This window comes from Hyperoodon ampullatus (genome assembly GCF_949752795.1).
Source record: "Hyperoodon ampullatus genome assembly, chromosome: 12".
Lineage (NCBI taxonomy): Eukaryota > Metazoa > Chordata > Mammalia > Artiodactyla > Ziphiidae > Hyperoodon > Hyperoodon ampullatus.
In genome coordinates this window covers 19869392-19882202 of record NC_136925.1, presented here as the reverse complement: position 1 = coordinate 19882202, position 12811 = coordinate 19869392, and the positions used below count along the sequence as shown (strand labels likewise).

The 12811-nt window shown below is 44.8% G+C and overlaps 1 protein-coding gene across 2 annotated transcripts in view; it reads right to left on the bottom strand.

Annotated features, from left to right (window-relative positions):
• Nucleotides 1-6363: 6363 nt before the first annotated feature.
• The window catches only part of NT5E (5'-nucleotidase ecto), a gene marked incomplete at its 5' end in the record, with an annotated part of 43638 nt that continues 37190 nt past the window's right edge, over nt 6364-12811 (bottom strand). Inside the window, 4 exons of one of the 2 annotated variants that reach the window (XM_079716806.1) lie at nt 6364-6800; nt 9526-9726; nt 11064-11213; nt 12210-12315. In XM_079716806.1, the coding sequence (XP_079572932.1) occupies nt 6637-6800; nt 9526-9726; nt 11064-11213; nt 12210-12315 (621 nt within the window). In that variant the 3' untranslated portion in view covers nt 6364-6636. The remainder of the gene's footprint in view (nt 6801-9525; nt 9727-11063; nt 11214-12209; nt 12316-12811) is intronic. The other variant, XM_079716807.1, reaches the window with a different exon arrangement.

Genomic DNA, 12811 nt, shown 5'->3' with positions numbered 1-12811 from the left:
GTTAACTGTTATTCTTGTGGATGCCTTCATGTGGGAGAGGACGGTTAAACAAACTGTGGAATCACGTGATGATACAGAGGGAGCTTGTCTCTCTCTACATCTATACCCATATTAAACCTTGTGGAAGCATTCTTATTGTCTTGGCTTGCCTATCCCTGGACCAGTAACTCAGACCAAGGTGACCAAGCACTATAACTGTGACGCGTAGGTCATGTGCTTCCACCAGAGCTAAGAGATTACTTCTGTAATTAACTGTCCCACCAGAACTACCTGGGATAGAAGAGGTTCCGTGTCTCCCCAAAATGGGGGCTCTTTCCAGGAGTGGGAAAATATGCTAGATTGGCAAATACATGCATATGTTTCTGTTTTCAGATGTTAATTTTAGCTGTCACTTCCACCCAGCTGTGAACAGTCCAAGTGCCAGGATGTGTCTTTCTCACCCCTGTATCACCTGTGCATAGTCCAGCAGCACCTGGCACTAAGAAGGTGGTGGGCACAAAAAGACTAGTTTGTGGGGGGATGGACACAAAAAGATTGGGTGAGTTGAGGTGGAATGTACGTGCAGGGAGTTAAGAGGCAGGGGTGTGGCCTGTGATCTAGGTCCCTCACCTCTCTTATGACTGTTGCCAGAGTGAAAGACATGTTGAGACCAGGGCACATGCCTCTCTCTCTCTGTGATCCTGAACCAGTGCCGCAGGTAAGGTGATCATGTCAGCTAATCTCAGGACACTGGTGAACTTGTGCACAAACTCACAGATTTCTGAATCAGATAAAAGGCATTTCAGGAGAAGGAGGAAGCAGAGAGAGGTGTTGGAAAAAAAGGGAAAGGGGCTGCTATAGAGGTCTAACTGCTGAGAAGTTATAAGGGAGCATGAAGACTGATATTGATTTTTTTCCCCCAAATAGCCACAAAAACAAGAAAAGTTACACTGAATGTGGCCAAAGTATTGAATAATTAAAGGACATTAAGTATATAAGAGATACAGATGTGTGGACACTGACAGATACACTTAAGTTAAGGAGGACCGGTGAGCTGAGCACCAGAGGGAGGGAGAATAGCCCTGCTGAAGCATTGCGTTCTGTTGAACTGCACCAAGTGCTCACTCTTTCAATTTTCTTTTTTTTGGCCACACCGTGCAGCTTTAAGGATCTTAGTTCCCCGACCAGGGATCGAACTTGGGCCCCGGCAGTGAGAGTGCTGAGACCTAACCACTGGACCACCAGGGAATTCCCTCAATTTTCTATATTGATGAAAAGTTTAAAGATGTTTATGTGGTCTTATAATAAATAGATTAATGATCTTTTGTAAGTGACGACTTGTGTTAATTTTTTTTTCTTTTTTTAATAAATTTATTTATTTTTGGCTGCGTTGGCTCTTCATTGCTGTGTGGGTTTTCTCTAGTTGCAGTGAGTGGAGGCTACTCTTCGTTGCAGTGTGCGGCTTCTCATTGTGGTGGCTTCTCTTGTTGTGGAGCACGGGCTCGAGGCGCACAGGCTTCAGTAGTTGTGGCATGTGGGCTCAGTGGTTGTGGCTCGCAGGCTCTAGAGCGCAGGTTCAGTAGTTGTGGCGCATGGGCTTAGTTGCTCCGCAGCATGTGGGATCCTCCCAGACCAGGGCTCAAACCCGTGTCCCCTGCACTGGCAGGCGGATTCTTAACCACTGTGCCACCAGGGAAGCCCTTGTGTTAATTTTTACAGTCTATTAATATTTCTAATAGTTGTACACTCTCCTCCCTCTGTTAAGGGACCTCTGGCATTAAGCTGTGGCTGGTATCTAGTGGAGATTAGCAGTTGTCTCAGCTCTGGGATTGAGCCCACTGGTGTCTCTTGATCTAGATTTGAAGGGGATGACTAGTAATTTATTACAGTGAATAATATTTAAAGTACTTAAGTCACTGTGTGATTTATTTTTTCTATTTATATTTTAAATGTGAATTGTATTGGCTTCCTCATTAGCCCTGTAATGCTACTCCCATTCACTTGCATTGTGGGCTTTCTTGAATGGGTGAGGGAGGGGTAGATGAAGCAGTGATCAGATAGTCAAGGAGCCAGCAGCCTCCTTATCTGTGGTGTCATTCTAGAGAACAGTAATGACTGAGGTTACGTTACTAGTTTGTTCTTTATGACTTGTTCTACAGTAGTGTCTGGGATCTCTTGTTTTATAGTCCCATCTTTTCTTTCCACTTTTACCCAAAGATAGATACTCAGTAAGGAATAAGGCTAGGCTATGTGAAGAAAACTTGAGCAGGATAATAATACACCTGTGTGATAGATGAGCAGGAATGATGCTATAAGCATTTCTTAGTTATGACACAAGAGTTATCACAAAATCAGTTTCACAACATGATAAATTAGTGAAATTTTTAGGAATGCTATATAAATGTTAACATATAAAGTCAATACATTGTGATTTTACCAGAAAGATAAGACTTGTTTATTTTTTAAGTGTATGGATTTCCTTACTTCATCTGTAGAGTATAGATCTGAAAAAAAGTCAACATCAAATTAAAAACTCAAGCTCAATTAGAAATTTAATTAGCCATATTTATTTTTTCTTTATAAAAAAATAATATATCTTAGGGACTGATTTCATTACTAACATGCTTATTATTTAATGATTAAAGTACCAGAAAAAGTTTAGTGTTGTTTACTTTTAGAGTGATTTTGGCTTTCATAAAAATCTAGATATCATACATGTGGAAGGTACGTTGTTGGAGAGGAAGTTAAGAACTCAACATAGTTTTCAAGACATACTCAGAAGGTAGCATTTTTATTTTTAACATCATTTCATATATATTGTTGTACTAGGAGATTCTCAGAGGACTCATGGGGCCATTTCTCACTTTTGATTGTCCGGAACTGGAATATCTTTATTTGGAGGAATTCCAAGGTAATTGGGGGAGGGGGCATTGAAGGAAGCCAAAAGGCTGGAGTTGAGTCCTCACTCAGCTTTCTTTTATCTTTATGAAAGACAGCTTGGGCCTGAACCAGGCTCAGCTTGTTATCTGCTCCCATCTGAATGGAGGCACCAGGACAGCCAGTGGCCCTGGCAGGTGTAGCTGTGGTGGAGGTGAACCCAGCAGCACCAGGCTGGTGTATGAAGGCTGTTCCCGTGGCAGGATTTTAGCCATGCTTCACTTTCCTTGCTTGCTCTCCATTTCTAGGCCTGGCTCTCCACGATTCTGGATGATTCTGGGGACTAGCTAATATTCTTCTGGTATGTCTCTGCTGATAGACTTTTTGTTTTTGCAACCAAAAATCCCAGTGAATAATGAGTCTATAATTTCCATTGTTGCTTTTATTTTATTTTATTATTATTTTTGAAGTTTTTCAGTTTTATTTATTAATTTATTTTGGCTGCACCACACGGCTTGTGGGATTTTAATTCCCCGACCAGTGATCGAACCCGGGTCCACGGCAGTGAAAGCCCGAGTCTTAACTGCTAGACCGCCAGGGAATTCCCTCCACTGTTGCTTTTAATACGCCAGTATCCATGTCATAGGTCAGAGTTAAATTGTCTTCATACCCTCACTAGCTTACTTGTTAACCGAATATTTTCATAAAGTATTTCATTCAGGTTCTTAGAGGGCTCAGTACGCCTTACTAGAGATTGGAGATCTCCCAGCTTGTTATAAAAGTTTAAAGCTCCTGCTTTTGACTGCATTAGTTAGGAAAACTCGTTCCTTTTGATTTGCTTGGGTTGAGCCAAATCAGCTTCTAAAATGTGTCCTATTTTACCAGCACAAAAATAACATTAATTGTAACCCTTCATTTGTAAGGTAGCCTCAGGGCTGCCCCGGCTGATTACGTAGATCATCTAGGGGACGGTTATGGGTTGAATTGTGTCCCCTGAAAAGATGCTGAGGTCTTGTGGCAGGACTTTAGTCCCAACACCATGTACCCATGAATGTGAGCTTATTTAGAAATAGGGTTTTTGCACATGATTAAAATGAAGTCATTTGAGTGGGCCTGATCCAGCATGACTATGTCTTTATACAGTATAAGGGGAAATTTGGACCCAGACACATGTACAGAGGGAAAAAGATGTAGAAGCATGGGGAGAATACCATCTATAAGGCAAGGAATGTCTGAGGCTAACCAGAGCTGGGAAGAGGCCTGGAAGAGATTCTCCCTCCCAACCCTCAGAAGGAAGTAACCCTGCCAAGTTGATCTTAGACTTTTAGCCTCCAGACGGTGAGATGATGAATTTCTGTTGTTTAAGCCACCCAGTTTGTGGTGCTTCGTTACAGCAGCCCCAGGAAACTAAATCAGAGACCGTTACTAATTTAGGCAAGCCTAGTCATGTATCCACAGGGCTACATACTCTCTGAGGGCACTTACTCTGCTGAAAACTGCTGAGGGCAGCTCTGCCACCAGCTGCATTTAATGTGTCTGAGCACGGTGTACCAGCTGGTCTGCTCTATCATCGGCATTAATTGAGGAAAATTCTTGACATGCAACCAGTTCAGATAAATTAATTAAAATCCCTAACACTGTATGACTTGAACATTTTTATTTTTAGGAAACCACTATTGGTCTTAAATTCTGTACGTAAAAGCCATAAAATTTAGTAGTCTTACTTAAAATATCCTTTATTTACTGTTCCTTCCTACCTAAAAACTGCATGTATTTTTCTTGTTTTGGGGGTAAGAACGGGGATAGGGAGGGCTGTTAGATGGCAAGGGGCTGATAATCAAGGCAAGTGATACCAGCGACGAACCGGCCAAGAGTTTTCCATCAGTCATATTGTCTTGGGTTACAGGTGTTTGCTTGAGAGAAGAAGTAACTACCAGAGACAAGGAGTATATCTTCAATTTTATTGTTTGGAACCTACAGTTGCAAAGTGTTTTCAGGTCATTTCTTAAACCACTGAATAATACATGTACACATATTTAGAAAACTTACAAAATGTTTTTTAGAAAGTTGTGCTCCAATAGGATTTACCCTATTTTACTGGCCAAGCATAAGCAAATATACCCCAAATGCAGTCTTATTGACATTTTCCTCTTACAGTCTATGGACATTTGTTTATTTAGGGCCATATGCATAGAACCTAGGGCATTATTTTACTGCAACATTTATAAAGAGGTTGTGAAACTTAAAAGTATGTTTTGTATGAAGAATACGTAATAACTGTAAACATCAAGAAACATTCTCACTCTTGCATCCTTTAGCTGCTGTTCGCTGACTCTGTGTAAGGTGAGGGCTCCCATTTCTTACTGAATCATTTCTACGGTAACGAGCAGGCTCACGTGGTCCCCCCACCCCCTTAAGCAAGTATTTGTTCCTTGTGCATAAATCATTCATTTCGTCGGTCTGGGTATTTCCTGAGCACCCGCTCAGAGGGGCACCCTCTCAGGCAGGAGTTCTCATATCTGTGCCAGAGAATGACTGAGAGTGACTGTTCAGATTTGGAGGCACAGCTGACTTTAGGTTTAGGTATACCACTGAAAAAAATCAACCTTGGCTCCGCTCTGGATTTCCCATAACTGGGGGAGGGGGCGGAGTGTGTGTGTGTGAGACTAGAATCAGTGCTGCCATCTTGCTGGGGAGAGACAGGTGCAGGCTTAGACCTACACCTTCTCTAAGAAGGTTCTCTTCTCATGACACCTTCCCATTAGGAAGAAGGAGGAAAGAAGCAGAGGGAGAACTGATAGAATCTCATAAGATTATTAGTAGCTAATGCCATGTGTCAGGCACTCTGCTGCTACTCCTTAGCAAATACGTGTTTAACAAGTGTAAATGGCCTTTAGCTCTGACTCTTCTATAATGTTAAGTTGGTCCTGGGCATCCTGGTCTTTCCTTCCCTTTCTCCCTGCCCCTTGACTGCATTCTGCAGCTCCTGGCCTTTTCCATTATCTGCTGCACCTCTTGTCCCAGCTCCTCAAAGGCACACGGTGCTGCAGGAGGGAACGCCACTCTGTGTTTAGTCCGTTAAACTCCCTATAACAACACGCGCTAAAAAGGAAAAAACAGAGACTAGAAATAAAGCAGAGACTTCTTCTACATGAGTCTGGGGCTCCTGATAGTTAAAAAGAGAGGAGACCATTAAGTATCTTTCTGAACAGTTAACTGGATAAAATTGAAAGAGTGCGGGACTGAGGTCAGAAGGCCCAGGTGCAGGTCTGGGATCTGTCACTTTTAGCTGTATGGCCTTAAAAGATGTCAATTCTTTCTGAGCTTTAGTTTCCTCATCTGTCAAGTGGGAAAAACAATACCTGTCTTGCCCACCAAGGAAAGTTATGGGCATCAAATAAGATAATGTGCTTAAAACTCCCTTGTAAGTGATAAAGTTCTATGTAAACATAAGTTTGGTGGATTAGAATGGATATAAAGGAGAAAAATGATGTGTATGTTTTAGAATTGTTTATAAAATTTTATTAAAATTTGCATATGTAAACTAAAGATGGTTGGCCTTCTCCTCATGGGCCCCATTTTCATTTCTTTTCCTGTGTGTTCATTAAGTTGCTGATCCTGAGTGATGATGTCAGTGTCTTCATTTACAACCCTCTAAGCTCAGCTTCTAGGAGACTGCAAGGATGCTCCGCACCATCACAAAGCCAGTTCCTAAAAGGTAGACTTGAATCTCACTTGAGAAAAAAATACAGTTCCATTAATGGCAAGGAGAATTTTTGGCTACTGGTATAAAACTATGATCACTGCCAAAACTGAAAGAAGTATTAGAGAAAAACTTCCATGGCAATGACTTCCTGCAGAAAACTGGATCCGACCTTCAACTGCTGGATAAATTACTCTCATTTTTGAGATGTATGCGGAAACCACGTTGATATCTTGGTCACCTAGAAAAATACATACATTATTTTAACTACAGAAAAAATAATCATCAATTAACAGTAAGAAGGGGAAAGCCAATGTACTTCTCGAAAGTCCTTTGTAATTAGATATGAGGGAAGATATTCCTTTCATAAGCAGGGATAAAGTGTCACAGAAGACAAGAACAGTGGCGATCATAAGTGCAAAGAATCTGATTGCTTTTTCATGTTCCAGATGTGAAATGTGCCCATTGTCCAATAATGGACAATTGGGGGGAATAAATCGTCTAAGCTCTGAGATGACTCAAGATAGAGGCTCTTGTCATCAATGCCTCTGAACCACTCCGGACTGAGGGCATTAGGAAGCTGGGTCAATATCAGTTAGCTGAGACATAAAAATGGCTTGTTTTTTTTGGCTTGCCTGCTCAGGAATCATTTTCACGTAACTGATGGTGAGGCAATGGAGTCTTCACTTGCAAAAGAGAGGAGAACGGACAAATACTAATCGCCTGTAACTACAACAAACCCCTAGGGACCTGACAGACTTTTATTTTAAAAATGCCACACTACAAATCATATATCTGATAGGGCGGTTAATATCCAAAGTCTATAAAGAATGTACACAACTCAAATACAGATGACCAAAAAGCACGTGGAAAGATGCTCAACATCACTAATCAGGGAAATGCAAATAAAACCATAATGAGATATCACCTCACACCTGTTAGAACGACTGTTATCAAAATGACAAGAAATAAGTGTTGGTGAGGATATGGAGAAAAGGAACTCTAGTGCATTGTGTGCAGAAATGTAAATTTGTGCAGCCACTATAGAAAATAGTAGGAGGCTCCTCAAGACATTAAAAATAGAACTACCATATGATCCGGCAATTCCGCTCCTGGGTATTTATCTAACTAAAATGAAAATAGTAATTTGAAAAGATATATGCCCGGCCCCCCGCCATGTTCATTGCAGCATTATTTACAATAGCCAAGATAAGGAAATGAGTATCCATCAGTGGAAGAATGGATAAAGAAGATGTGATATATATATACACACACACACACAATGGAATACTCTTCAGCCATAAAAAAATGCCCTCTTGCCATTTGCAACAACAGGGATGGACCTTGGGGACATTATGCTAAGTGAAATAATTCAGAGACAGGAATACCATGTGATCTCATTTCTGTGGAATTCAACAATAAAAGCAAGCTCAGATACAGAGAACGGACTGGTGGTTGCCAGAGGTGGGGGGAGTCAGGGGTAGGTGAGGATGCAAACTGGGTGAAAGGGGTCAAAAGTTATTACAGACTTCCAGTTATAAAAAACGGAAGCCCTGGGGACGTAACGTACAGCACAGTGAATATAGTTACTAATACTGTATTGCATATTTGAAAGATGCTACGAGGGTAGATCTTAAAAATCCTTATTACAAGAAAAAAAATTTGTGTGCGTGATTATGTGAGGTGACAGATGTTAACTAACTGGTGAGCATTTTGCAATGTATGCAAATGTCGAATCATTATGTTGTACACCTGAAACTAATATAATGTTATATGTCAATTATACCTCAATAGAAACAATATATTACTATCAATATAATACTTAGAAAAGAACTCTTCTCTGCAGTGGTTCTCACCCCTGGGTATACATTAGAATCACTGCAAGAGACTTTTGCCCCACCCAGGTAAATCAGAATCTCTTAAAAGTTGGGACCAGTGCATTGGTATTTAATTTAAAATGCTCCCCAAGTGATTCTAATGAATCGCCAGAGTTGAGAAGCCTTAGGACCAAGGCTTCCTCAGCCTTCTTCTATGTAAGGTCCTTCTCTCCAACACCCATCAGTCTGGCCTTGGGTGATGCACAGTCATCAACTTCTTTGTTTCATGCAGGGCTCGAGAGGACACCTTTTAAGCCTGCCTTTTCATTTCCTATCACGGGATAGGTGGAAGTGCCTGGCGCCTTTCCTCCCAGGAAGGGCTGTCTCCTTTGCCCTGGACCTGTCCTTCACCCTCCTTGGGATACACAGCGAAAATGGCAGTCCCCTATGATAAGGCTGAAGAGGAACCTGGCTGAGCTCCTTCCTGGAGACAGATGGCAGGGAAGCTGTGCATGTGTCTTGTAAACACACTAGTTTCTGCCCTGGAGAACAGGAAGGGGTAGTGTATTGGCAGTGAACTCTATGCATAGGAGGTGGTTCTCAGTTGGATTTTTTAAAATGCGCAGGGGGTATAATGACCCTCACTGCTGCTGGAAATATCAGCTGGGGTCAAGTGTGGTGGTTCCTATAATTTGCTCCAACCCACTGTGCAGAACGGGGCAGGGGACATATCCCATCCACACCTACCTGACCTGTTTACACGAAAAGCTTCTTCAAGAGAGTTAAGACGATTTAATATGGTTTCCCACATCCAGCCTAAAGTTCTAGAAGTCTGGTTTTTCTATAAGTGCCACACTGATTGATATTTCACAATTTAAATAGCTGCTTATGTGTACTTAAAAGAGTTTTAAAACACATTTTACGTAAAAATGTTTTTCCCTGGGCTTGGGTGGATGGGTACGTGTGCTGGGGAGAGGCAGGGCAGTATTCCCCCAGGCCGTGCTGCTGTTTCCCAACAAACAAAGCAGCAGGAAGTGGTCGGCAATGTGGGGACGTGCCCTCCGAGCATCATGCGTAGCTCCCCTCTTGGGACCAGTTCTGTTCTCGGGTACCTCTGGGCTAGGGAGGGGTGGAGACACTTGTGCTTACCAGAGTCATGTTTTAACACTTCGTCTTTTATCATCCGGAATCCATCCCCACCGTTGGCAAGGAAGCTCGGGAGGATCACCTTGTACACCTCATCCGTTCTGAGGGGCTCGTAACTGGGCACGCGACACTGGGTGCAAAGGACCTCTAATTTGACCACTCTGTCCCCGGGGTTTCGGGAAAGATCGTACACCACGTGAATTCCTAGAAAAGAAATAAGCCTCTATGTTTTCACTGGATCCAAAGGGAAATTTCTGTTTTCTAAGAAAGGGCCAACTCTGGAATCGGGGCACTGGGCTTAGTTTTCATTTAGTTTGAGCTTGAGTGAAATTTCAGCAAGAGAGCTGAGGTGACATTGCAGCTACCCTATCTGGTTAGGTTCGTCCTTGAGTCCTTCTGGGAGGTCTGAGAACCCCCGGGAGGAAAACTGGCTCTGGCCCAGAGTGGGCAAGAGGTGACTCTGCAGGGAGAAAACAGACCTTTTTAAAATCCTGAGTTAATTGGTCCAGCACCTTGGTTCAGTGGCTCTGGAAAATGAGGAACAGATGACAGGCACAGAACCTTGTACCATCTTGATGACTAAGAGATGTTAATAATTTGGGCTTGCGTGACTTTCACAAAACATACGACTACCCAGCACTGTGCTGGGGCACCAGAGCCCCGGTGTTCCCTCCACTCTGTCCTGGAAAACACAGAATATTTGGGCTACCCCACAGGCAGCAGCCTGGACCCCACCACACTCTGCGGCCCCTCGATCCCAGCAGCAGAGTGCCCTGCAGAGGGAAGACTTCACAAAGCAATCACAGCCCTCAGGTGCGGCCCGCTATCTACAGGCCGGAAACTGAGGCCAGAATGTGGTGTCAGAGTCAAACAAGATTATTCATATTAATTTAAAGTTGAATTCATTGGACTGTGGACTTAATTATTGATGAAAGCATTTCAGAAGTCCACGACAATTTGGGAAGCATTTGTTTTCCTTCCGTTTTCACTGCAATCCATCAGATAAGCAGGCACATTTTCTCACCGTGCTCCGAGAGGCTGAGGGCTTGTGCCCCAGGCCCCGCTGGAACCGCAGCCAAGTTCCTATGTCTTGTCCAGGCTGCCCCGCCCAGAAATCATCCTTGTTAATACTTATTGGACACTGCATTCCTTTGAACTTCTGTATGGTTCCAGGCAATCACAGAAAAAACAGACAAAAAAAAAAAAAAACCTTTTCCGTTTTTTTACGAAGAATATTGAATGTTGAAGCAACTAAGATTTTAATAGAAACTAGACCTCAAGGCAGCTGACCTGCTTAGAGTTTGGGGGGCCAGCTCCTGCAGAGAAGATCATCTGATGTCCAAATCAGACGTGGCAAATAGTGCTCATTTTCGGGGCCTTGGGGCTTTGACCCCGACCTACTCCAGTGGTCTGGCCATTGAAAGACTATGCGTTGGTGGTGGGTGTGTGAAAACCCGAACAGGCCTGACCAGGAGGTCCTGGTAAGGGGGGAGCTAAGCCAACCAGCAGGAAAGCCCACCTCACCTTGCACAGTGACTTACCGCCCACCTGCAGGAACTCCCCTGTGGACTGGCCGTAGCGGTACACGCTGTGCTCGAAGGCCTTCTTCAGGGTGGAGCCTTTTAATTGGACCAGGTCAAAGGTGCCTCCAAAGGGCAACACAGCAGCCAGGTTCTCCCAGGTAATTGTGCCTGAGGGTAGTCACAGATGAGGCGAGAAGGAAAACAGCTGGAGAACTCGCACACCCCATGACCGGTGTCCTTTAGGACTGGCGGAGCAGGTGAAGGAGACAGGGGCACAGGGATGCTCTGAGGACAGCACAGATGTGTCTAAGCGTTCCTGATACTTAGGGGGAGAACGGAACCAAGAGGCCTCTGGCCGTGCCCTCCACCACGGAGGCTGACGCTTTTTTTTTTTTGCGGTACGCGGGCCTCTCACTGTTGTGGCCTCTCCCACCGCGGAGCACAGGCTCCGGACGTGCAGGCTCAGCGGCCATGGCTCACGGGCCCAGCCGCTCCGCGGCATGTGGGATCTTCCCGGACCGGGTCACGAACCCGCGTCCCCTGCATCGGCAGGCGGACTCTCAACTACTGCGCCACCAGGGAAGCCCAAGGCTGACGCTTTTTGACAGCGTTATCAGGGGAGGCTACAACAGTGTCTTGAATATCTGTCTGGTTGGTTTGTTTTACCATATGTTATAATCCTGGATACCTGTAAATGCACTAAAGGAACGTATCCAGCCCTTTTTTCCCAGCACCTAAGATGGGCAATTTTTTTTGGCCATGCCGCATGGCATGTGGGATCTTAGTTCCCCGACCAGGGATGGAACCCGTGCCCCCTGCAGGGGAAGCGCAGAGTCCTAACCACTGGACCTCACCGCCAGGGAAGTCCCAAGACTGTCAATTTTGTCCTCCTCTTTCCAGATGGCCAGGTGGAGGCCGTCACTATTTTGCATACATCAGCAACCATTTACGTTTTGCTGTGTGAATCAGAAGTTTAGCTAAACCTTGGTGCCAGTAAGGCTAGCTGCTCCCTCTGTGAGCAAATGCATCCAAGAACACACAAGCCTGTGTGCGCCCTTCAGGTGGGGCACTGACTTGAGTGGCCGAAGGGCCTGGCACGGTGGGGGGGTCCTGGGGGACTGGTCAGACAGCACGCTGAGCTGAGGCCGGGGGCCGGGAGCATACCGTTGTTCCGCTCGTCAATGGGCGACCGGATGCCACCTCCGTTTAAAATGCACATGGACACGTGGTTCCAGGACATCTCATCCGGGTGTCTCAGGTTGTTGTTAATCTGCAACAGCAGCATGAATTTACACACGTTATTCTGGGTCCTCCTCCTTCGGGTCAGTGCCTGGAAACTGGGTAGCTGCACCGGGCAAACAAAGCTGCTGTTCCCCTGCTCCTGTGGGTGCCCGGAGCTTTCTCGAGTGTAATACATCAGAACTAGTTTTACGCTCTGAGAAGCAAACCTCAGATACTGTGACCAGTCCCAGGTCAGACTCTTGAGTAGCCAGTAGCCCTGAGCCCCTCTCCTAAGACCCCTGCAACCCGCCAGGCCAGGGGCCCTTAGCAAAGGCAGCACTTGAAGTAGGAGGAAGGGGCTTCTGTGCAGACAGACCCACGGGGCTGCTCCCCCAGGGCCTCCTCCAGGGCAGGACCCACATTTGCTCCTGAGGGCGGAGCCCAGAAACCTTTCAACTCCAGACCTCAGGCCACAAAGGACCCTGGCATCCATGTCTAGGTCCCCAGCCAGTTCCCAAGTTGGCAATTTTGGAGACAAGAGAGAG